Genomic DNA, 26460 nt, shown 5'->3' with positions numbered 1-26460 from the left:
CTTATTTGTTTGAAAATATCCCCCTGCAGAATAAGCTGTAGAAAGCAGCTGTATATTTTTTAACAGGAAGAGAGTAGGGCTAGAGCTCGAGATTGTTGTTGTTGTTTACGCGCACCATCCATCAGGGAGACCCTACCGCAATGTCCATTCTCACTGCATGCAATTCACGCTCCTCCGATCATTGTCGACAAAGAATGAGAACCCGATTGGAAGAAAACTGACCAATCAAACTGTCCTTTCTTCTCGATGTTGATTGGCTGCGTGTAAATTCCTTTTAGTGTGAACTGTCCCTTGAATTTGAAAAATTTATGAAAAAAAGTGAATTGAGTTTTACAGAAATAGGTAGATGCAATTGCTCTAATCCTTATCAAAACAAAACTTTTCGCGGTAAAAATAAGAAGTAGTATTTTAATTTGATTTGAATTAAAAATGTCTTTGACTATTTCCTTAGATTCTGGTGCAGTACAATCTCCAGAAAATTTAACATGTCATTTGATGCCTTGTAAAATCAACCATAATGGAAAATGTAATGTTGCGAATTACTTTACTCCGTACATTCGTGTCAAAGATGAGGTACTCAGTTGCTCCATGAGGTAGTTCTTTTTATTTTAAATAAGTTTTTATTTAGTCGAGTTCTACATATTTTTTATATCCAGCCAAGATGCCTGCAGTATAATAAAGTGAAAAATTGTATGCAATCTCATAACAGTAATGTAAGCTTTGTTGCCTCTATGAGAATTCATATAGTGTCACATATAATGGTTAACCTGCCAGATAACTATCACTGAAACAAAACACCTATTTACAATTAGTGTAAAAAAGGAGAAGAATTTTGGTGTTAATCAACCAATGTTAATCAACCAATACATTTTAATGTATATATTTTTCAGGTGTATTAAAATACATGAAAAAGATCCAAGATTGTCAGAAAATCCTAAAAAAATGTTGCAAGCTTTGTGAAAGTTTATGATAATATTTTATAAAATTGTTTTTGTTTCAAATACTACATTTGATGTGTTCATTTCACAATATTTAAAAACTTTGCAAATTGCAGGATAACCATTAAGTAATTTTTTAAACCATTTTCTACCTACTTAGACCATTTTATATCATTTATGATCATATGCTGGGAACTGATTTGTATATCCTGAAACTTTAACGTTAAAAAATTGTAATCAAGATAAGTTTTGAAAAGTAATGTAAATTTTATTAATTGTTAATATATATGTGTATAAATTGTAAAAGTATGTGTCATGTTAAAAAAATAATCGTCATAAAAAATTTTAAACAACTATCTTAATACTTTTTTATTATGAAGGAAAATAGTTCCTTCACATTAAATATTTTCTTTCTTTTCTTTTCTTCCCTCTTTCAGCCACTGCCTCTTATAATTAATTTAAAATAAATGTTACAAAATTAAAGTATCTTCCCTACTATATGCTAAATCTTAGTTCCGGCTAAAGGGGGTTTGATTTTAATTTTAATCATTTTTAACCCTATAAACTTTCTTTAAATCAAAGTAATTATTTTAATAACTAAAATATTTTTTAAAAATTTATTTCTATGAAAAAATTTTTTAATGTTAAAATTTTTCTTTATATGGACTTTTGTATTACGTAATATGATTAAAAAAAAACATACATTTTCCCATAATTTTTAATTATTTCAAGTATATAAATTTTTTTTTCCTGATAAATTGATTCTGATTTTCTAAGTCTATTTTTTTTTTCCTTAAGTAATCAGTTTTGCAGTTTCTAATTTTGAACATTTAAAATTGCTAATTTTATGCAAAGATATTACAAGGTTAACTGACAAAAAGAATTTAGTACCTAGAACAATAATGTTTGCAAGAAACTTAGAAGAAATTTGGGTCCGTTAACGGACCCTTCACAAAATATCTTTTCATAAAAACGGACCCTTCACAAAATATTTTAACTAAAAACGGACCCTTTACAAAAAGATTTTTTTTTTTAATCGGACCCTTCACAAATTTGTTTATTTTCATTATATTTTTGTTAATCGAATAAACCCTTTCCAGGGCAGAAAACAAGAAAGATGGATGGAAACGAATTAAGTTTTGTCTTCGACAGACGCTTCTTCCATTATTCGTCTGAAATGAATATTCAGCAGTATAGGCTAAATACCAAATATTTGTATGTTGCATCGCTAATTTAGAAGCACCAATTGCTGTTTATTTATGAAATATAAATTTTTTTTTATTATAATTTTACAGCACTGAACATAACCTTGTATCTATTTACTATTTAAAAACTCATTGAAAAAGTTTTTTGCAATAACCAGACCCTATTTGCACAAATTCATAAAAGCAGGACCCTGTTTGAAAGAATGTGAGAAATTTTTTTGCAATTTTGCAGAAACAGGACCCTTCACAAAATATCTGGACAGACTCCTGGTTTATATAACAATTACTATCTACAATTGCTGCCAATATGTCTGTCTATATACTTTGGCATCAGTCAATCTATCCCCCTTCATCGGTCAATCTGCCGCGTATATGGCCCTTCACTCAAAAAGGTTGTGCACCCTTACTCTACCATATCTTATATCTTGTGAGTAATTGTATTATTTGACAATAGTACTTTAAAAAACACCATGAAGATGAAATTTGCATTTTTCCGGCTAGATTTTAAAATAAATCAACAATGATGTGAATTATCATAAAATAGTGTAAAAATGAATAAAGATTGTTGGTGAACTTTTAATTCTGATCATAACTCAAAATGCATGTTTAGGAAAATGGGCATAGCATTTTGTACAATTTTTCAAACTTCTCTGAAAGTTTTCCTTTTTTTAAAGGATAAACTTATGGATTCAATTAGATTCATAATGTGCTGTACGTCCATTTGCCTAAAGCTCTTCGAAAATATTTTAAAAATAAGTATCTGCTCAAAAGATTTAAAAGTCATCAGTTCTTTTTACACAGCTATCACAGATCCTGTAAATTTATAATAGTGGTATTAAATTGACATTGTACGAATTAAAATTTTTGAAACCTTTTTAAAGTTTATTTAGTGTATGCAAAATGATATCTGAAAAGTTACATCTGTATTGTTCCGAGCACCCTGATCCTGAAGTCTGAGACTTTGCACCAAAATGATTATGCTTAGTTTTTAAAAAGTAAGTTTGTTAAAATTGATTTAAAAAGTGGACGGAAGCATTATCCACTGCCTCCATTTTCTTAAGCATTTCAATTTTCTTAACTCTTATTTCAAGTTATGTCTATTTCCTTATACACACATTTTGAGCTTTGTCCAGAATCAAATGCTCGCTGATGAAATAATAACTCAAATGTCATCCTATTTTTTCACTATTTGTTTCATCTAAGTGATGGTCTTCTGGTCCAAGATCATCAAGATTTTCAATTTAATATTTTGGTTGGTTTATTTTACAAGGTAAAATATTTCATCAAATTTGTGACATTGCACATTCTCTATATTGTAATTTTTCATTTAAGTTTGTTAATGGATCATTTTTCATTTATTAATTATTATAAGTAATTTTTTGTGAATCTAACAGCGATATGTTTTTTTAAGAGGCCATTCTTTATTAGGACAAAATATAGAAGTCCCTGTTGGCTATAAAGGTGTTGTCGTGAGTGAGAATAAAAAAACTGCCATGTCCGAGGAAGAGCGAGATTTTAAGCTTGTGGGATCCTTTAAAGAGTTTACTTTTTGGAACTGGGATAAATGTCCATCAGATGAGGATAAAATTGTAAAAGCCTTACAATGGATGGATGTTGCTTCTGCAATTCATAAGCCAGTCAGCGAGTATGAGGACTTAGAAAAAGAAAGTTTCAAGACAGGCGTTAAGAGAAAACAGAGTGATTCTTAGTAAAAGTGTGATGTATTAATATTTTCTTAAAAAGTACTACAATTCTCAATTTTTTTATTGATTTCTTTATTTAAGTATGTATGTTTTACATTTTGTATGGTAAAAGAATCAGGCAGTGAAATTTGTCAAAATGTTAATTAGGTTTATGTTAAGCAAGATTTTCTTTCACAGTGGGAAAAACTTTATAAATATTAAAATAGTTTATAATTACAATTGAGTTTAAATAATAGCATTTATTTTTAAGCTTTTTATGTATAATTATAAAATAAGCAAAAACTGAAAAGCCACAGTTGTAATACAAATAAATCAATACATTTCTAAAAGAATTTTAATAACTTTGATTTTACAATATTTTATGCAAATGAATTTTATAATTATATAAAAAATTGTTAAAATAATTTAATCAAATTTTATTAATACCCCTTAATTAATAGATCAGATAAACATGCTGATACACTACTAAAAATGACATATTGAATAAGTTTTTAATCAAATACTGTTAAGTATGAATACCTAAATCGACTCTTAAACATAAATTTTTGAAATTCTGTTTATAAATAGTTTTATTTATTTTTTGTAGTAGAAGTTATTAACTTTTTAACTTCGTTGCACTATATTAAATTTAAGCTATTCTTATGGTATTTCTAAACATTTGTATTATTCTTTTTTTTTTTTTCCATTTCATGCAGTTTTTTCCAGTTTTTGCCAGTGTTTTGATGAATTGCCTTCCGGATGAATTGCCAACTTTGATGTAAAGCTTGGTATTTTTTAGTATTTGCTACATATACGTAGGTGATAATAGATAATAATGAATATTTTTATTAATGTTTAGGATTAAGAACAATATAATTTATATGTAATTTAAGGATTACCTACTACAATGGGAAATATTTACGTGTTCCCTATTTAATTTAAATTAATATTTATTTCGAAAGATAACTGTGGATGATTAACCATATAAAGCTAAATGGGGGTGTGGTCATGGCAAAAAATAAATAAAATAAAGAGGTTTTAGAGTTATTTTCTGTAATCAATTGTTACTCTAAAACCTTGAGTTTATGCAATTGTTAAAATTAGTTATTCTTGTATTAATCCATTGCAGAGTTATTCTTTTGTACACGATTGTTTTTGTGAGTTTTGCAATTCTTAAATTGATATCAAATAAGAAACTAAATTCTTTAAGAGAAATTGGTGTTGAAACAAATAAAAGGTGAAAGTGAGCAATAAAACTCATAAGATAGCAACACATTTCTCTTTAATTTATTGTTTTGAACATTTTTAATTAAATTTAAGTCTTGTTATATGATTCAATAAGTCTTGGAAAATTCTTATTATATGTTAACTTATATAAACTTAAGTCCTCATAAAACAATATTAAATACCTCATAAAAACAATATTAGCAAAGACAAACTCCATAAGTTCTCTATGGAGTCTGTCTTTGTTCTCATTCTAGTTTAAGAAAGCTTGTTGCTTTCACAGTGTTAACCATTCTTTCAATGACATTAGTATAAATAGATTTTTTTTAAAAATTAGAATTTAATACTTTTTTGAAATAAAATTGAATGTTTTTTATTTTTTTTATTGGGTATTGAAACACACAATTGAAAACTTTAAATTATTTTTTAAGTATGTTTTTCCACCAAAGGGCCATAAGAAATTATAATTATTAAAGTAGTCTTCTCTATTGTGTACAGTTCGGTAGTGTATAATAAATATAGTATTAGTTACATAGTATTTTTTAATAACATTGATTGAAGAGTTGTAGTAAAGTTGAAGATAGGAACAATGTTAAGTTTTCATTAATATTACTTTTTGAGAAGACTATTAAATTAGTGCTTTATGTTTCAATGACTAATATTTATTGTCAATAATGATTTAGTTCATACAAATAAGGTTGATGTTACTGATGAGTTATTACTACTTAAGTTTTTTTCAGAATGTGCTTGAAGTTTATAGATCCATTAATTTTTATTGTGTTTGCAATTGAGAATCAGTTAGGTAAAATACAAAAATCCATCATGAAAACTCATCCCTCCTTTTTAATTATTGATGAAATTGTAAGTTTTGCTACAATGAGATGATCATCAAATTGAGTTATTGCAAAACATTAGTTAAGTTATTGAGCAATATTAAGTTTAGTTTATGAATAATCGTAATGTCTAGGATCATTTAAAATTTTATAACATTGCATAACATATTTAACGTTTTGTGTTAATTTGATGGAATGTTATAATCTTGTTTGTTTTGCACTATAAAAATGTATAAATAAAACCTTTCCTGTGCTCAGTATATACTTGTTATTCATCATAACTTTTTCCTAATTTGACATTGATTTTACTTATTCGTATTTATATTTATAATGTTTTGTTTTTGAAATAAGTATACATATATAATACTTAATTTCAAATTATCTCCAAATGATTCAGTATTTTATGGTTTTAAATGAAAGATGAATGCATATCTATTTATTTTGTGTAGAAAATATATTAGCTTAATTATGAATGTAAATTTACTAATTGGGATGAATAACTTGTCTCCAATAAATTTTTGTGTAACAACATTTGTCATTATATTTAAGTTTTTATGTATTTTTCTGTTAATGTCTTTTGTTTTCTACTTTTATTTATTTATTATTCCATATTACTTGGATAAAAAATGTTTGAACGTAAATTTTTATAGCAACAATTATTTATTTTTTTGAATTGCTCTGTTTTTTAGTTAAAATCTAAAACACTTAATCCTTTTTGAAAGGCTTCTCTTGAAATAATATAATAACTGAGTTAAGAAAATGAAATGTATAATTCTTGCAAACACGGTTTAAATTCGAAGCTTAATAAAATTTGATAATTTTTTAAAAAAAGCATTATTGTTCAAGTGTATAGAAGAAACTTCATATTCAGTGTGGTGTTCTTTTGCTTTTTAGAAGATGTGGGTACATAAAAGCTTTCACCTTTTGATGTTTATTTTTAACACTCAATAAGTTAGAAAATTTGTTTTATGTTTTTATATTTAATCAGGGACGAGTTAATCAAGTTAAGACCAACCGGTAACGATTCGATAGGTTCAGTCTAGGCAGAGCTGCTCAATTTTTTTTCCCTTTCTTTTTATTTACAATTATAACAATTGGATTCGTTTTTTAAACATTAATTTTACAATTGAAAATGTTCTAATTTTTTTTCTATTTTATCAAATTTTTAAAATTCAAAATAAAAGGCAGTAGTTCCTACATTTTTCGAAGACTTGCTCCAAATAATACAAAACTTCATGTAAATTAAAATTATAAAACTGTATTGTTTTAATATTTAATTTAATACTAAAGCAATAATATAAGATTTGTTTTAATATTCTTTGGTGATAATTGAAGCAGAGCCCTTAAATTTAAATAAAATAAATGAGGAGTGATTGCAATTATTCTTATATTTTCATTAATTCTTATTTCCAAATCAGGATCACAACTCAAACATCTAATAGAAATTTATATATACTATTTTTTTTTTCCTTACTTTATTTTTCAGAATTTTTTAATTCTTATATAATAGTTAACTTTTACAATTCTTTTAATATTGATTGACCTATAATTTTTTTATTTGCCTTTTTTTAGAAAATTTACTTAAATTTATTTTTCAATTACGACTTCCTGAAGCTCATGTAGAAGGTTTTATAATCCTTGTATGACTAAAATTAGTAGTACAAAAAAAAACATAAGAGACAACATCATATACTTAAAAATGTGTGAATAGGTATTATTGAAGTGGCACACTAGTAAGGACTGTTACTAGGTTTTTAAGAAATTGTTTTCTTAGCTAACTTTGAATTCAACTTACAACTTCCTAAAGTTCGCATAGAAGGTTTGATAATCCTTGTTGCTATGTGACTTAAATTGTTAGTACAGTAAAAGCAAATTAGGCAACACCTTAGAAATTTGTGAATAGGTATTAATGAAGTGGTTTGCTGGTAAGGACTGTTACTAGGTCTTTAGCAAATTGTTATGTTAGTTAACTTAGAACAGGAATTTAAGTATATCAAGAACATGTGCAATCATAGAATGTAAATATATCAAGAATATGGGAAATTGTTAATCTACTCCAGTGTTTCCCAAACTTATGACTTTTGTGTACCCTTTCTAAATTTTTCGTAACGCTATGTACCACTAATAAAAAAAATGAATGTATTTTTTACTATAAAAAATTGCACAAAAGTTAAAAATCACAACTGGCTGTTGTCACCACTAATTATTAACTGTTAACTCTGCAAAAAATAGCCAATAGAAAAATAGGTAACCGTAAATTATCATGGCTAGCTTTGTTTTTAAATAAAAGTTTTTGAAATTTTCGTTTGTTGCAAGCTATTTCGCATAAGCACGAGTACCCCCGCTAAACTGTTCCCGTACCCTTGGGGGTACGCGTACCACACTTTGGGAAACACTGATCTACTCTAATGGTTAATCTGCCTTTTTGTGAATTTCTTTTGTTTTTACCTCCCCCCCCCCAATGAGATAAACATTTAATGCGGCTTCCAGCAGAACTCCTTCAAACATCAGTCTTGCGTCGTGGCAGGTACCATGGTTACGTAGAAAAGTCCATTTAATAGGGTTATGGGGTGAATAGTTTTGTCTTGATCTTTGCATAGGTCAGAGTGAGTAAACGAATGGACACCTTCATTTCGCCATTGCACCCCCATTAGAAATGTGCTCTCGCTTGTTACCATATAATGTGTCGTGTCACAACAGATAGCCCCAGATTTTCAGTCTGTGGGAGTTCTCCTCAAAGCAGCACAATATATTTCCGTTTTTAAGTATATCAAGATTATGTGTAATCATAAAGTGTAAATACATCAAGAATATGAGAAGAAATTGTTAATCTACTCTAATGGTTAATTTGTCTTTTTGTGAATTTCTTAGCTTTACCTTTTTTTCTCAATGAAATAAACACATATTTTCTTTCTCAAGCTTTTATTGTGACAGAAATTGCTTGCTAAGTAATACTTAGTTTACATAGTTTGCATGAATTAATCATACCTTCATTCAACGAAAAACAAAATAACAAAAATAGGATTTTTATTAATATCTGCATATTTAAACTTGTTTTTTTCAACATGTATGCAGGAAAACAAAACATTTAGCAGCTGATCACTTAATTGATTCATAAAATATAATGTAAACATATAATAAACAGCCTTCACTGTTTTTTGATCACGTTCTTTGCTTTTTTGTGTAAGAAAAATAATGCTGCATTGGGGCTGTGATGAAGAAATCAAAATTCTATCTATTTACAATCATTTATGGGTTAAATTTTGATTTCTTAATCACAATTTTATACAATAAAAATATTTTGGCTGTAATACTGGTTTGTCATGTCATGAGCTATTTAATTTAGAAATGTAATAAAAATAGTGCCTACATTAAAAATGTTAACAAATAAGTCATGCTTCATCTTTGGCCAATTGCTTTTCTTGTGCCTGCAATAAGAAGAAAGAAATATATAAGTTTATAATTACAACGATTTCAAATTTGAATGAAACAAAAATGGCTTCTATCTTAGTCTTATTTTATTCCATTTTATTAGAAAATAATATGGGTGAAATTTGAGCCAATAACTTTATTTTAGGTAGATTAACACCGTTTGTCTCTTATTTATATTATGCTCTTAATGTATAAAGGGGGAAAAAATGAGCTGTGCAAAACATAAATTTTTTTGTGGAATTAAATTAAATTTATTGATATTCTTTGCAATAAGAATTGTGTAAATGATTGGAGAGAGTGGTACCAGCTCTGATCCTGTACACGTCGTTTGGCCAGTGTCAAAATTATGTGGTATACCTACCGTAGCAATTAAACTATAGAACCCTGGAAAGCTGCTTGGCCAAGATTGGGTGATGTGAGAAGATTTTATTTAATTAAAATGCTGCCAATGGGTGTTCTCCAGGATGTGGCCATCATGATGCTGTGTTTAAATCCTGGATTCGTCTGAAAAGACGTCATGCCATTCCTGTGTCCAGGTTCGTCGTTGATCACACTCTCCTACCTGTGATGCGACGTCAAGGGTAGCCGAAGCCATGGTCGTCGTGGCGACAGTCCATGCTGCTGCAAACGTCGTCGAATTGTTCGTGGAAACCCTTGGTGGTCTTGCAAAATGACCCCGTGTTCACTCAGGATTCGTGACGTAGCTGTACGATCCCTTAAGGCCATGTGGATAACAAGTCTGTCTTCTCGGCTGTTAGTGATGGTGGCCCGCTGAGATTCTACACGGTGTTCCACATCACCGTCATGAACCCATCGATTCCATATTCTGCTAACAGTCATGGGATGTAGACCAACACGAGCAGCAATACGTCGATATGATAGACCGGACTCGATCAAACTCGGACACGTGTTGGTAGGCATTTCTCCTTGCACGAGGTATGACAAAAACTTTTTTACCCCAGAACAACGCTTAAATTGAATTTCTGTGTGACAAACTTACTGTCTCTTCTTTTACAGATATTGTAGGTGTCGCTACTGCCGCCTGGTTTGCATGAAAGCGCTTATAAGCTAATCATTTGCATACCACAACATGCTTTATCCGTCCTGCAAACTTCACGTTCGTGGTATGTCACCTTCCTGGTGTAGCAATTTTAATGGCCAGTAGTGTACATATCTATTGCAATCACTTTTCGTCTGTTGGAATGTTAATCTGGCAACAACATATTCATAATTTAAGGCAATACAATTTTTTTGAAATCCATTGAGCAAATTGTATAGCATCAGTTCACATAAATCTGACTTCACATGAAAGTTTTTTATCAAGAATAATAAAATCATTTCTAGAAATTCTCGATAAACGTGCGTTCAGTGGGAATCATATATTAATTTTGATCATTCCTTACAACATTGCAACACTTGAGAAAATATTCAGCCATACAGCAGAAATTCAGTTCAATTATCTTCTTCTTTTCCAAAACAAACTGAGGAATGTTTGTTGACTTTGAATGCAAACTAAGGGTAGATGTTAAATCTAATCTAAAACGAATCTTACGCCTTTGGTACTGAAGGAAACATGCATTTATTAAACAATTCACAAATAGTGTTCGTTTCTCTGTAATGATATCTTAGTTATATTCGTTTTAGAAGAAGAAAAAGAAACTTTGGGGTAAGACCGGGGTGAAGATTTGAACAAGAAACTGTTAGATTTAATCAAAATATTCATTGTTTAGTTGTGTACATTATATGATTCCTGTTAAGTCCTAGATGCACTACTTTTTTTATAAATATGTTTTTTTTTTCTGGAATAAGTCAACTATATGAGAAATTATGTAATTATAATATTTTAACTCTGAGAAATTTTGTAATACTAAAATTATAATGAAAAAGTTTCAGACATTTTTATTTTATATGGCATATTAAGAATATTATGCATGCGATGTAGTTACTTCCTCTGCTGCATTGCAACTTTTTCAAGTACAGGTTATACACACATCAAGGGGGAACGGTACAGAGGTAGAAGCGGAACAGTGTTACTGTTGGACTAAATCCTTATTGTTCGTTATGGTATTAGGAAGCTGAATTAAAAATAATTTTTGTAACTGTTATGATCAATAAATAAGGGTGGTTTAAAAAACAAAAGAAGATTACAGAGTTGACATAGTAAAACGATTTTATCTACTATTGCTGCGAATTCATCAACAGCATGTGAATAGGGTAAGTATCCTTGACAACAGCATGTAATAGGGTAAGTATAATTTAGAGTCTGTCCGTTAGAAAATAGAACAAATTTTGACACTGCCGATGTACCCGTTCTCACCCTACTACTCGGTCCTATCCCACATGTTTCGGTTGAACATCAAAATTGCAAGTACAATGGCGGAAGCTTTTTTAAGAAAGTGGTACTCGGGTACTCTAAGTACAAATTGAGAAACTATTCAGTAGGTATATTTAGCAATCGACGATTTAAAAAATCAATTAGGAACAAACGATTAGAGGTAGAAATGCAACATTGGCTGTGTTCTGTTTTGGAAGCGAAATTATTTAATCTAACCAAGTTTCAAAATTAATTTCATTAACAGATGGTACCGCTAGCTTAGAAGAAGTAGAAAATAATGTTTTCAAAATAAGTGCTATTTACGGCAACAATGTGGCGTAGTCTGATGTCGAAATTAACTAACTCCTTTTCAAATATTTCAATATAAGATACTGCTGTAAACATTGTTTTTATAGTTTTTCCATACAGTAGCCTTTTGTTGACGAACTTGGTTACTAATTTCGAAATTTGATAAGAAAATGAAGTCGATTTTCCTATGTTGAAAGCAGCAGACCGTTCAATACAGTGGTATTAAAGGTTAAATTGAAGTTACATGAAATTTAAGCCTGCATAAAATGAATATTTGATTAAAAAAATATTTGCCTTACCTTCTGCTTATAATTTCTTGTAAACTCCAAGTTGACAACCGCAGGATGGGCATTTGTGCTGAATATCTTTGCAAGAATCGATGCAAAGAGGAATGAAAAAACAAGGACAGCTAAAACATTAAAAAAAAAGTCATTGCAAATTCATTTATTATAGATGCTTTTTAGTTAAATTTGTGAAAACAGAACTGTTATATAATAATTTTGCCTATATATTGCTCGTGCAGACAATTCGAGAAAACGAAATGAAATTTTATATCAAGGTACAAGTGTTGATACTACGAGATTACGTATTATTATAATTTATAAATTTCAAACTTTTAATATCGAAACGTAATCCTCAACTTAAATGCATTAAATAGAGTTAAAAAAGCTGCGGTAGGCGTTAGTTACACCACAAAGGCAAATTTCTCCCGATACTTGATCCAGGAGTTCCTTTGTCTTCTGGATTCGGTTTAAAATTACAAGCCTACGGAGTTGAACATTCGTAGTAGTAAACTCAGAATTCTGTTGGCTGTTCAACGCCGGTTTTAAAATAAAATCCATACTATGTGAATCCTTTCCTGTATATCCTTTAAGTTTTTTTTTATTTATTGGTACAACATACATTTGCAGACTTGTGTGCTCAATTAAGGCTTATAAACCTTTGCCAAGTAGAAGAACGTCACAAAGAATACATCCAGGGATTCGAACCCGCCACCTGCACGCTTAACAGAGCGTTTGGCAGGCGATACCGCTCGGCCAGAGAGGCCCCTCCTTCAAGTTTATAACCGTGGTAGTAAATCACCCTGCATATTGTATTCAATAAAAAGTAAATTGATACACAAGTTAAAGTATATTTGTCAAGTATAATACGTAATCACAAATTAAATTTGAGGAAAAATAATTAAATCAGTTATTAACAACAAAACGTGTTAAATAATTTCCTCAACTTAAAGATGACTGCATGCATAATTTACGCTGCGGCACTCAAATCATTTCAAGCATTCCTGCAATGTTACTGAAACTTTTTTTCGAAGCGTAAAAGAGCGAAATAAATGAAAACGCTTAAGGGACATTTTGTAATTACTTTTGTTCAATAAAAGTGACACCCTAGTATATTTTTAAAGCACATTTTTCTTAATGGAATTTGCGATTTTTAGCAACTTACAGCATAATCTCATAACAATTGGGTACTAGCATTTCAAGAAGAAGACCACGGATACCCACACATGTGACCTATGACGTCAGTACCAGCTGATCGTTTATAAGCAAAATGGCGTGTTAAAGATGAGCTAAGTTTCTTCACATAAGTTAAAATGTTAATTAACGTGAAGTTAATTAAATACAATGCCGTATCACACATCGAATTTATTGAAATATGATTCTGACTTAGTTTGGATTTATTATTTGTTTATGTATTTTATTGTAATCGTGATATATATATATATATATATATTTTTTTTTGTGTACCTGGCAACTTCGATGTATAATTAGTTTGTTAATGTTCTACATGGCTTTGTGTTAAGTAAAGCTTTGCGTAAGAATATAGAATGTATCATTTAGGAAAATTGATGCTTGATAGGCTAGGTTTACTCGAAATAGAATGAAAAGAACAGTTGCTGACGTAAACAAATGACAGGTTTCAACAACCAATCGGAATACCCACAGTACGTCCCTTGCAGGTATCCCATTTACATTGTTCAGCAATTTAATTTAAATTGTAATGCTTTACTTACAAAACGAAAACCATCACTAAAGCTGCAATCCATGCGCATGCGCCATTCTCGGCTACGGTGGTGGTAATAACTGTTTTGTGACAATTACTACATGTCACTTGCATAGGAGTGTCTCCGAATTGTACGGGGACCACTGTGATGGTGCCAGGAACTGGAGGATATCCTGAAAACATAAATTTTGTTCAGATTTTATAGATATTTAAGATATTATTATCTTCTATTTCATACGTTAGTGAAGTTTAATAATGATACTGAAACCTTCTACATCAATAAATGAAACATTATGAATATTAATTCTTTTTTATTTATTGAACTTCATTTGTCACTGTGTGTCAAAGAAATTATGCCACTTGATTTTTCATCCACTTTCTGATGTAGCAATAAAATATTTTTTAAACTTAAAGGGAAAAAAAATTAATTTTAATTCCACCAGATCAAGTAAATGGTTGAAGAGTTTTGGAAAAAGCAAGTCATTTTCTTCAATGGATTAATTTGTTTTTAAACAATCTATTTAGTTTAAAATTATTGCTGTTTATGCAGTTTTTTGAAAAGGCCTTTCAAAATATTTTTTTTACTTTTTCTCCATTTTATGGATTGTGCCAAGGCTGGACAAGATCAGTAAGTTAACTTATACGGATCAGGCTGTCTCATTACACTTAAATGGACTGTCAGAAAAACAATGTTGCTTCTAATAGACGGGTGATATCTTATGAATAAACAATGATTAAATCTTAGCTACTGCTCTTAGTCAATCCATATCTGGACAAATTTATGAAATGAGATACTGGCTTAAAAATATGAAATATGATCAGAATGCTTAAAAATATTTAGTGCTTTCCAATTTAACTTTAATAAATCACAAGCGAATTTAAAACCTAAACTATTAATATTTTCAAGAGTTAAAAATGTTCTTAATTTATACTTTTCTTCCTAAAAATCTTAAACGTTCAATTAATGTTGTATATACAAAATACTAACCACTAGATGTGAGTCATTTTTCGTTATAGGGTCCCGCTTATATAAACATCTGAAAATGCTTAAACTTGATTTATATCGATTTTTTTTCCCTGTGTGACGAAGCCGATAAAAATGTAGATAATGCACGAAGAAAAAAAATTCTGGTAAAATTACCGTAATGTAAGGTATACATTTCTTGTAAAAAAATACCATATTTCTGGTTTAAAAAAATCCAACTACACGGTATTTAAACCAGTCATTTAGTAATTTTTCCGTTCATATGGTAACGGTTTGCCGGAAATTCTTTTTTTCAAAATTGTAGATCTTATTACCACACATTTAGTAAAAAATACAAAACTGAAAAGTAAATTTACCCCAATAAATAGTTTTTAATTCAAGAATAGTTTTTAGTTCAATAATAGTTTCTAGTTGAAAGGAATCATTATAAACTTGCCAAATTTTACCACATTTATCAAATTGTATCTCATATTTTATTGAGATCTCATATTGTATCATAACTGTATCTTATTTTTTTTATGAAACCATATTTTATTGTTAATTTGACCAATTCATTATCAAAACACTGTGATAAAAATTACCGAGTTTTTTTATGCTCCTATAAAGTCAGAAATACCGTAAATTTTACCATAATTTGTTAAATTTTTTCTTAGTGTAGTGCCATTTTTCTATTTCATCTGTATGATAAAATCGAAAACAAGGTTTTGAAACTTCCACTAATTAAATTTAAAAAAAAAAAAAAAAATAGCCATTTTTATCATTATTTTTTGTTTTTTGAACATCACCGACTTAGGACCCCTTAAAGTTCAAGGAAATGGAAAATGTGGGGAAATGCTCTACTTTACCAACCTTTACAACGTCTCTACCTTATCAAATGATATGATTGAAATGTTCCAACCGTTATAATAAAGATTAAAAAAAAAAAAGCATGGCATTACTCACAGTGTGATCGTCATTTTATTTCCGTTCTTAATTTTTTTCTAAAGACTTAAATGACCTTGATCTTTGTTTAATTTTTACTGAATTGCCTCCATCGAAAACAATCTTTAGTTTACCAGTAATAGTTGCATAATATTGCATGTTACAAGCTGTTATGTTTATTAAATGACTTAATATCTTTTGACCAAAATTATTGCTGATTTTGGTAGTAATAATTGTGGATAAAGAAAACCTTTCATTCTTTTGACTTCAACTGAACTTTGGGCAGATAGCAATTCATATTTCTTTAATGTAACTTACTGAAAAACCACAAGTTTTATTACGAAAAATGAAACCAATTTAAAATGATATTGATCGCATTAGTTATGTTAAAAAATTATTTATTTGGTAATTTCTCTAGAAAATGTGCGCCAAAGATCAATAAAGCAGGTGTCGCAAGTTTGGTACTAATTCTTTAATAGTAATTTGTTGCTATTCAAAGAATAGTAAATATTCAATTAGATAGAGTTGATAAAATTTGAATATAAATAGAACCATATTATAAAAAGTAAGATAATTGTACTACTTTAAGTACAATATGTATATTTATAATAAATATTATGCCGCAGACAAATATTATCTAACTTAGGTGCAGTGAGAAAATTTTAAAACTCTTATTGGGTCCCGCAACTTTGGGTAAAATTTGGAAACCCTGATCTATGTGGTTGTTAAATTCCTAATAATAAATTTATGAAGGAGCATAAAACAAATGTGGGATATGTGCAAAAATTAGATTTTCCATAATTTTAATATTCATGTGTGTTCTTATATGGCTCGATGAAAATAATATTTATAAATAATAGAATTAATATCAATAAGGATTTAATTTTCAATTGCAAGATATTTTGAGATGAATGGATTTTTTAATGTTCACATAACAACACGATTCCTAAAAATATAAAATAATTTTTCTGAGAATAGTGAAAAAATAAAAATTTAAAATAAATATCTTAAACATTAAAACTGAGGAAAAAATAAAGCCGGAAAGTTTTACCTGTATTCATATTGGAAGTTTTTTCACTTGTACTCTGAAACAAATGAAAATAATTTAAAAAAAAGGTAAAAAATGATTTAAGTAGTATTTAAAACATTTTCGCTTTCATCATATGTTTAAAGTTAATGTCAATGGTTTAAAGTACACATAATAAATTGAAATCATGTATTAAAGTTATTATTGAGTAATAGCTTATTATTTACAATCACAATATGTTATGCATGATTAAAAACAAAAATCATATTTATTTTGAATAATTAATAACAAATGTATTTAAATATTTTTGGAATATTGACTTTAATTACATCTATTGTATCAATAATATATGCAGACTCTCATTTACAAATCCTAGTAGCTTTTGGTGTCTATTTACGTATAAGAAAAAGTAAGATACAAAGTAACAATATCGAATACTAACGGAAAAAAATATGAATTTTTTTTATTACGCTACTTTAACTCCTAATTGAACAAAAATAATTGCCTGTATGGTAAACGCTAAGAATTTATTTTCATTTTTTAAAAACTTAAGTAGTTGCTTTAGTGCCCTGAGGGCATGCTCCGAATGATCAACCTTCCCTAATACTTATCTATTTTACTTATTCTTGATTGTGTTGAAATATATTTAAAGTATATGAAATTATAATCGTTTTTTTTAAATCAATAATGTAACTTAAATATTTCAAAATAAATGATTTTTCCGATTTTGTACATTATAACCAACCTTCAATATTAGTTAATTATTTGTATTTAACCAATTTATTGCGTGCAAAAAACATTCAAAATTATTTCATGTAATAACTAATAAACTTTTAATGTAGTAAAATATTAATTTATCATTATGAATTCAAGCAAATACATTTTATTAATCTAATATGCTATAGGTTATAATTGAGAAATTGTTTGCTGTATGCACCAAAACTATTAAAGAGTTATGCCAAAATAAAAATTAAAAGTAATCTAAAAATTTCTGATTAATTAAATTTTTATAAATTAAATTTATAAAAATTGATCTAAATTTCATATTAATGAATTCAAGCAGACATATTTTGTGTTGTATATACGCTATATGCTGTAGATATCAATGGGTAATAGCTTGCTATTTTTTTTATCAAACATATAATGTTTGGACAAAATACAAAAATGGATAATTTTCTTAAAATTATTTTTATGTTAATATTCTAAAGTACATAAATTTTACTGCCATTAGCAGCTATTATTGGACAAATAGAGTTAATTACTCACTTCCAAAATGCTTAATGCATAAATCATGATAGTTTTTCCAGTTTATTGTTCCTTATTTTCTAACTAACTAATGTTATTCTTAAATATTATTCATTTTAATGATTTCTAACTGAACTTATTATTTCACTTACATTATTTTAGTTGCAACGCTAATTAACATTATTCCATTGTCTGCTGTTATTGACAATAGAGCAGCAATGTGATTAGATTATGAACAAAGGCTTTAATTTTATCTTCAATTACAACTGCCTGATAAATGTTTGCTTTATTATTAGATATTGCATTAATGGGAATGAAATAGAAGAGTGTTTTTCTTTTTCGAATTTATAACTTTCAATTACAAGCAGTGACAAGATTCAGTCTGTAAGTTTGAGTACACACGTATGGGAAAATTTCTTAACTTTCCGGGTCTTAAAACTCCCCCAATTTTAAATCTGTGCTAAAAGGACACGCATAACTTGAAACGTTGAAATTTCAAAAGTTGACAAAATTTTTAAAATGAAAAAAATAGTCTATACTCGTGAAGAGATGAGAAACTCGTGATCAATATTTAAATAAGCATGCGGATTAACTTAGCTATTCATTCTACTATCACAAGAACTTATCAGACAAACTTCCGCGCTGTCTGCTACTATGGTTACGGGCAGTGATGGAATTTGGTCGCTAAGTGCTTACCGATAGTTCAAATTGAGATATTTAAAAATGCGTACAAAATATATAATCTAAGAAATGTAACCTTCACATTTATCTAATCTAGGAAACTCTTAAAAAAATATCGATTTTCAATTCTGAACTATTTGGTTTCTTTTATTTTTATATAAGTTTAGTTTCTTTTTTCTTAAAAAAAATTATAAGTAAAAAATATATATATTTAAAAAATGACAAAATTTGTTTAAGTGTAGAGGTTTTTGATTGATTAAAACTGTTTTACTTATGAATTTGTTATGTGTTGGTGTATAGAGATAAACTCATTTAAAAATAAATTTTATAATGTTTTTAATAAGGACAAATAATTTTAATTTCAATAAATTGTAAATAACATTATATATAAGGGAGGTATTCTATAAGTGTTATTATAATATTCTATATAAGGAAGAGGGGGGCTAGTATGGACAATTTTTTACTAATTTGTCAAAAAAATCTTAAGAAATGTAATTTTTAACACTTGAAGTATTTTTTAAGCAATTATGGCGTTTTATTGAATTCTAGTTTATAAGGGGCTTATTATAAGTGTTCTTAAGGAACCGGGATAGCCTGGTCAGGATGCTGGACTCACGTTTGTGAGAATGGGAGTTCGGATCCAGACAGCCGAAGTAATAGTGACTGCTGCTCATTAAATCAGTCGGGTCACAAAGTCCTCCTTGTTCCCATAACCAATCAATACCTCTAGGGGCACTGAATTGGAGATTGATCTTCCTCTGGTTAAGATCAAAATTACGATCTGTGGATGAATGAATGGGTCCGCCATATGAACTGGTGCGACGTATGAGTGTGGCAGAAGTCGAATTCTTGGTCATAGATGGCGCCACTGGAAAACATAAATAATCGCACCAAAGTGCCTTAAAGGCCTACAACAACAACTGGACTAAAAAAGTTATTTTGCTTTTCTATAATAAATTTCTTAAAAATGGTTGTTTTTGTCCACACTCGGCCCACTACATGGACAAGCCATAATGCAGACAAGCTATGGGGCTGCTGTCGACGATCTTTATAACTTGTTAAGTAGTCATTTATTACAACTCAGAAAGGTATATGTGGGGAGAGGAGTATTAGACCATGTCAACCTTCATCTATGAAAAGGTACCCCGACATAGAGTCGAGTTAACATGTCTTATATACTAGTGAATTGTAGTTGTAATTTTGTAGTGGTAGATACGCTACAGTACTCCCCCACCAGAATTATAGCTATGATAGAATTCGATGAATGGATGCCACTAGTTGATTCATTGCTGTTTTTGTGCGAAGCCGGCAGAGCTGTATTAAGATCACCGTATTTTTTTTTAGTGCTGAATGTGAGAGGTGTATTAACTTCATGGTTGTAGTCGCTGCTGTGTTGCCGTTAGCAGTCGAGTGTATGCAAGTCAACGTTGTGTGTGATCGAGATGAGACTGAGTAGCAATTTCGTGAGGAGGTGGATAATGATGCAGTCACAAGTAGGAAGTCAACTGTTCAATGTGGACCATCCAACGAAGTAGGCGTTACTGCCGATGTAGGCGTATCCAGATCAGAGTGGGTGTTTTTGCCAAGGTAGGCGTGTTCACATCACGTCCGGGTCACCAATGTGGGGAGAGGACTAATCGACCATGTCAACCTTCATCTATGAAAAGGTACCCCATCATAGAATCGAGTTAACATGTCTTATATACTAGTGAATTGTAGTTGTAATTTTGTTGTGGTAGATACGCTACATATACATTAAACCAAAATTAATTTAATTTCAATCTAACACCGATTAGAAAATATACACTGACATATATTAATTAAAATACTAATTTGTGTAATGGAGCATTTCACGATACCAAGAAAAACATTTTGTGCGCAAATCAATGCATTTCAAAACCGTTATTCAATTTGGTTCATTTGATACATATTTTGAAATTTTTTTAAAATTTCTTTTTTGAAAAATTGAAATGTCAACTTTGTGTTATGAGATGCTGTCCTGGTTCTACCATTCACTGGCGATCGAAGTTAGGTAACTATTTCTTCTCTTGAGATTTGAGAATTTTTTTTCTCTGGAAAAACGGTTCATGATTAGAAAAACTATATTTTCATCCTTTTTTTCTCCTTAAGAATTGAACATAGCATATGATTTCTAAATATCTCCAACAACTATAAATTTGAAAACCAGAATTAAAAATCTCCAAGAACTATAATTTTCAAATCAGAATTGTCTGTAAATCGTTACCATAAGAACGAAAAAATTAACCAAATGAATGGTTTAAGTATCGTATATTTTGGTTTTATTCAGCAAAATTACAAAAAGCAGAAACGCTATTACCGAACACTGCGGTAATTTTACCAGATATTTTTTCGCCTCGTGTAATTGATTTTATTTGTTTTCTTCTCATCAGAGCCCTTCATTTCTCCTATCTTCACGATTTTTGTCAAAATTTGAGAAATGGCTCTTTTATGATATTTTATAATATTTTTAATTGAATATTTACATGCCAAGCAGTGTATGTAAGGGTTAAAAATGTAGGTAGAATCGGAATTTTTACATATCCGTGTCAGTATGATTTTTGAGCCCTACTAAATACGTTCCGTGTTCGAAAATTTATAGTGTGTAAGTAATAGTTTAGGTTGTTTTCATCTTCTGATTGTCTCCTGCCGGTTGTTTTATATTTTATAACCAACGTTGAACAACCGACGCAATTTCGGGTTTACGTATACAAATGTTCAACTCCGTAGCATTGTAATGTCGAACCCAATCCAGAAGACAAGGGAACTCCTGGATCAAGTATTGTGAGAAATTTGTCTTCGTGGAGGACTTTTTGATGGGTCTAACCCGCATTTGCGTTATATGGAGAGAATAACCTCCCAAGGTTAGCCTAACGGCTAGGGGATTCTAATCCATAATCCGTCTACCACTGATGATATTTTACGTGAGCACTACGGTCGGTGCGAATAGGCTGCGGAATTCGCATCGACCAAAATCGCTGGGATTCGAACCCAGTTCACCTCATTGGAAGGCGAACGCTCTATCCCCTGAGCCACCACCCCTCCCTGCCGGTTGTTTGGCATTTCTACACTTAGTTCACCGTTTCAACGGTTGAATATACAAGTAGTTAGTTTCAATATGAAGAGAATCGCGTGACAAATTAGAGGGCCGATTTTCACCGTGTGGAAACCGCTGATCTGGAAGTTAGACTATTTAACAAGAACTATTAACGAAGGCTATTAAACAAGAATAGAAGTTCAAAAGCAAGCTTTCCTCTGCCGTAAATATTTGCAGTAAATATTGAATTTAAAGAAAATTATCCTGTCGCCCTAATTACCTGCACGCTTCACCGTAAATGCGGAGAATTTTGACTCTGTATTTTTTTCCTTCTTTCCTGTTTTAAAATATGATAATGAAGTTTGTTAGCGACAGTTAGAAGAAATTAAACTTAAACCGTGACCCATGAGTTTGTTTTAGATTATAGATGTGTTTGCGATAAAAACTTTAACTTTATGTCCAGCATTTCATTCAATAAGGACCATAAGCAAAGATTTAGCAACATGATTGTTTTAAATATTTAATCATGCATTTTTGAATCTGCACTCATTTGAAATATGCTAAAATTAATACTACATAATTTCATGCATTGCTCTTATAAGTTCTCTGAATAATGTTAAATGACAGTCCCTTTTTCACGAAGATTCATTCAAAATAAAAATATTAAAAAAATGTTTTGAATTTTTAATTTGGAATAAAATATATTCACATCCGTTCACTTGAAAATGAATTGGCAGTACATAAGATAAGTACATTAGGCGTTCTTTCCATTTATCTGAAGAAATGAGATTGTTGCACCTGGTTACAATCAATGCTAGATAAGATAGCCCACATTTTCAGGCCTTATGTGATATTTGTTATCGATTCATGGAAGTAAACATCACGTGTTTATTTAAGAAAGACAAAGACTTCTTAGAATAACTCAGTTTTTTTATTATTTTTTATGCAATCAACTGCTAAAAATGCATTAAAATACATAAATATTAAATAACTTAAAAGAATTTTCATGTAAGTGTCCAAATTAGAAGATGTGTAAGAGCATTAGTTACGTTTTATCAAAAAAAAATCGCTTGTAAATTGTATAAATATTTAAATTTGAGAAGAAAAAAAAAACTCTTGCAAGCTTAGGGTTTATTATTTTAATTATTTAAACGTTATGTGGCTTACGGTGATTTATTATAGAATATGGATTGCTGCAATCAATCTAATTTATAAAAAGAATATTATAACAATTATCAGTTGTGAACAATTATTTTCTTGTAATTTTTTTAGTAGTTGGTTTTTAAAACAAAGTTTCAGGGGAAAATTAATTATTCATCTGACTAATTTAGTTATAACTTTTGTAAAGTAGCCGGACCGATCTGTGTAAGGGTTAGGGAACTGGCGTTGCATTCGAAAGGTTATAGGTTCGAGTCCCGGATGGATGTGCTTTCATTCTCTGTACTATCTGTCCTTATTGTGAGAACAACTGTTGCCCAGCTAATAGGGTGCCCTTGAAAGAGTGGCCAACAAATATGCCTTTCAGATGCCTGTATTGATGAATGCCCAGGTGGCCATTTCATGACCATTTTCGCAATGTCCAGGTGGGCATTGGGAAAAAAAACTCTATAAAGTCAATTCCTGTTTTTTTATGTCTTGAGAATACTTATTTAAAAACACAGAAATAGAATTAAAAAATTATTTCAATAAATACAAAGTTCCAAATATATTTATTTAGTTTTTGTTAACTTTAAATTTATTTGTAAGAATAAACTCAATATGAATTAGTTTTGTTATTAAAAGTATTTAGTCAAGTTTAAAAATAGTAGAAAAAATTGAAATGAATTATGCTTAATGAAGCATATTCAATTAAAATGACTAGGGTTTATTTAAATTGCAATAGGTTTGTTTTCAGCAGTTTTATTCTATAATTTTACAAAATTTAATTCGTTATATTGGTATACGTTTAATTACTACACTTGTAAACATAATATAAAAGCAAACATTACATTTCCATTTATTCTAATATATAGTTATTTTCATAATAACGTGCTGTAAACAGCAAATAGTCATATGACTATCTACAAAATATCGCGACTCTAATTAATACATAACTATATTCATAATATTGTGACTGTAATCAGTAGCTTTATAATTATCAACATAATATCAGGACTGTAATGACACTAAACAAAAATCTGGATCTAATTACGGTTAAAAAAACTGATAACATAATATCCTCAGGGTGCTGGTACATTTTACTGTAAAATCCATTTTTACCAGAACATGTTGCCGAACAAAAAATCTAACTATCTATAAAATCTATAAAACTACCGAATAATTCAAATTAAATAAATATTACTGTGAAAATAACGGTAAAATATTTTACGGTAAAAATGGATTTTACGGATGATGCACCCAAATAATTTTAATCGTAACTTTATATCGTAACTTGTTCCGCACTTTTTTATTTTTATTTCAACACATGGCTATGTGAATATACATAATATCATGACTATTATCACCACGTAACTATCTACATAATATCATGAAGGTAATCAACACATAACTATGTATATAAATCGCGACTGTAATCAATACATAACTATGCATATAAATCGTGACTATAATCAACGCATATCTAGACAACGATCTACAAAATATCATGACGGTAATTTACACATAACTATATAACAATCTACATAACTGTGTGACTATTGTCAACACATAACTATCTACATAATATCCTGACAGTAATCATCATATACGTAATATACGCGACCGAAAACTTACTAAATGTATCTAACTGGTAATCGTGTAGGACAGTGTTTCCCAAACTTGTGACTTTTGCGTACCCTTTCTAAATTTTTCGTAACGCTGTGTACCACTAATAAGAAAATGAATGTATATTTTACTATAAAAAATTGCACAAAAGTTAAAAATCACAACTGGCTGTTGACACCACTAATTATTAACTGTTAACTCTGCGAAAAATAGCCAATAGAAAAATACTTAAGCGTAGATTTTCATGGCTAGCTTTGTTTTAAAATATTTTTTTTTTTTAAATTTTCGTTTGTTGCAAGATATTTCGCATAAGAACGTGTACCCCGCTAAACTGTTCCCGTAGCCCTAGGGATACGTGTATCACACTTTGGGAAACACTGGTGTAGGATTAAGGAATATATACAACTTCGCAAATACGCAGCTATTTGTTTTGTTTTGATGCTTTGTTAATCAATTTTGCATCCAACCAATACACATTTATTAAACAAAACAATAATTTTATAGTTAAACTAATTCTTAATAGATAAATTTATGACAGAAATATAGATCAGTTTATAGTTTAATAGATATTTATTTCCAGTAGTTTTATTATTAACAGTTGACAGGTTTAGTAAAAAAATATCTGACCTTATATACATAAAGTTGACATACTTAATCTATTGTAGACATTGCTCTATTGTTGACTTAATCTATTGTTGACATAATTTCAAAGTTTACATAATTTAGGACTGATAAATATTAGACTATTACATACGTAATGTTTACAGATGTACAAAGTAGTCATTAAACTTTCATTATTGAGTTAATCACTACACTAAAAAAACATTAAAATAATTAATTTTAGATTTGAGTTTATATTTTAATATGTATTTATTGAAATCGTTTTAATAAGGCAGGTTTAATAATCTTTATACAATGTTCATATAATTTCCGATAAAACATGCGAGTCATATATGTACTCAATTCTCACAAACGTCTAATTATTTCATTTTAAGTCATTATATAGTTATTCATTTCGATAAACATTTATTAAAATAAATAACATCAGATTCATAAAACAATAATTTTCAAAAAGAATAATCTCTCATTAATTTACAATAAAATATTCTGATTTAATGCTAAATGAATACTAACTGATTTCAAAATCAGTCAAAACAATACGAGCAGAACAATAAGCTTTATATATCGTTTGCTAGGAAGAACTAAGATTTATTGATACAGCAAGCGACTGTTTACTTTTTAGTCCAATTCTTAGTGACGTATTGAACTGATATTTTTAGAATACAAGAAATGTGTTGAAATACATATACCTAATAATTAAATGTTTAAGGAAATATCACAGAAAGTACTGAATATTTCAATATTCTAATATGTTACAAAAATTTAAAAAACTTCCTATATTTAAAATATTATATGAAGTAAAAAAGAATGATACTTACTTTAGAATGTTAAGATATCAACAAAACGCCCTGACAGTTGACGCTAGAATAATGATGTGATAAAAAAAAAATACTTCCTGAAGGAAAGTAACGGGAATGCAAAGAACTGATTGAAAAGTAACAGGTAATATACTCTATCGCATTGGAAGGATGTGTACTCAAGTAACGGCCTTGACACCTCCTACTCTGTATGTTCAATAGTTGATGTAATCATTCTTTTGTTGCTCTCCATAAGCGTCAGCTGGAATTACTCATTATGCTTTGTACTGAATTGCAGTCTAGGATACAAATATTAAATGTTTTTTAGTGAGGATTTTATTTTAGGCGAAGAAAAATGAGCAGCACATTTTTAGGTGTCAGAAATAATTTCATTAACTTAGCTTTATTTTATTTCGTAAGATTC

At 29.3% G+C, this 26460-nt stretch overlaps 2 protein-coding genes across 6 annotated transcripts; one reads left to right on the top strand and one right to left on the bottom strand.

The window, feature by feature from the left end:
- The first annotated feature begins 353 nt into the window (after positions 1 to 353).
- Positions 354 to 8800, top strand: LOC107441149 (ribonuclease H2 subunit C). Of its 2 annotated transcripts, XR_015432519.1 has the most exons (3): positions 354 to 593; positions 3555 to 8444; positions 8483 to 8800. XR_015432519.1 is itself a non-coding variant. In XM_071180197.2 (2 exons), the coding sequence occupies exons 1-2, from the start codon at positions 430 to 432 to the stop codon at positions 3850 to 3852; spliced, it is 462 nt and encodes a 153-aa protein (XP_071036298.2). In that variant the 5' UTR covers positions 354 to 429; the 3' UTR covers positions 3853 to 8800. The 2 variants fall into 2 exon arrangements, 1 of the variants encoding a protein (XP_071036298.2); XM_071180197.2 differs by having other exon boundaries at positions 3555 to 8800.
- On the bottom strand, positions 8788 to 26460 carry LOC107441148 (lipopolysaccharide-induced tumor necrosis factor-alpha factor homolog). 4 transcript variants are annotated; one of them, XM_071180198.2, is made up of 5 exons: positions 26058 to 26460; positions 16899 to 16932; positions 13952 to 14114; positions 12237 to 12346; positions 8788 to 9310 (listed from the first exon to the last, which is right to left on the bottom strand). In XM_071180198.2, exons 2-4 carry the CDS (start codon positions 16906 to 16908, stop codon positions 12244 to 12246), a joined length of 276 nt encoding a protein of 91 aa, XP_071036299.2. In that variant the 5' UTR covers positions 16909 to 16932; positions 26058 to 26460; the 3' UTR covers positions 8788 to 9310; positions 12237 to 12243. The 4 variants fall into 4 exon arrangements, with proteins under 4 accessions (XP_071036299.2, XP_015909786.3, XP_087015373.1 ...); XM_016054300.5 differs by lacking the exon at positions 26058 to 26460 and adding an exon at positions 18141 to 18348; XM_087159236.1 differs by lacking the exons at positions 8788 to 9310; positions 26058 to 26460 and adding an exon at positions 18141 to 18289 and having other exon boundaries at positions 12233 to 12346.

This window comes from Parasteatoda tepidariorum, chromosome 1, assembly GCF_982258835.1.
Source record: "Parasteatoda tepidariorum strain Cologne lab strain chromosome 1, Ptep-v5.0, whole genome shotgun sequence".
Taxonomy (NCBI): domain Eukaryota; kingdom Metazoa; phylum Arthropoda; class Arachnida; order Araneae; family Theridiidae; genus Parasteatoda; species Parasteatoda tepidariorum.
The sequence above is the reverse complement of the archived record's forward strand: the minus strand, read 5'-3'. Positions and strand labels throughout refer to the sequence as shown.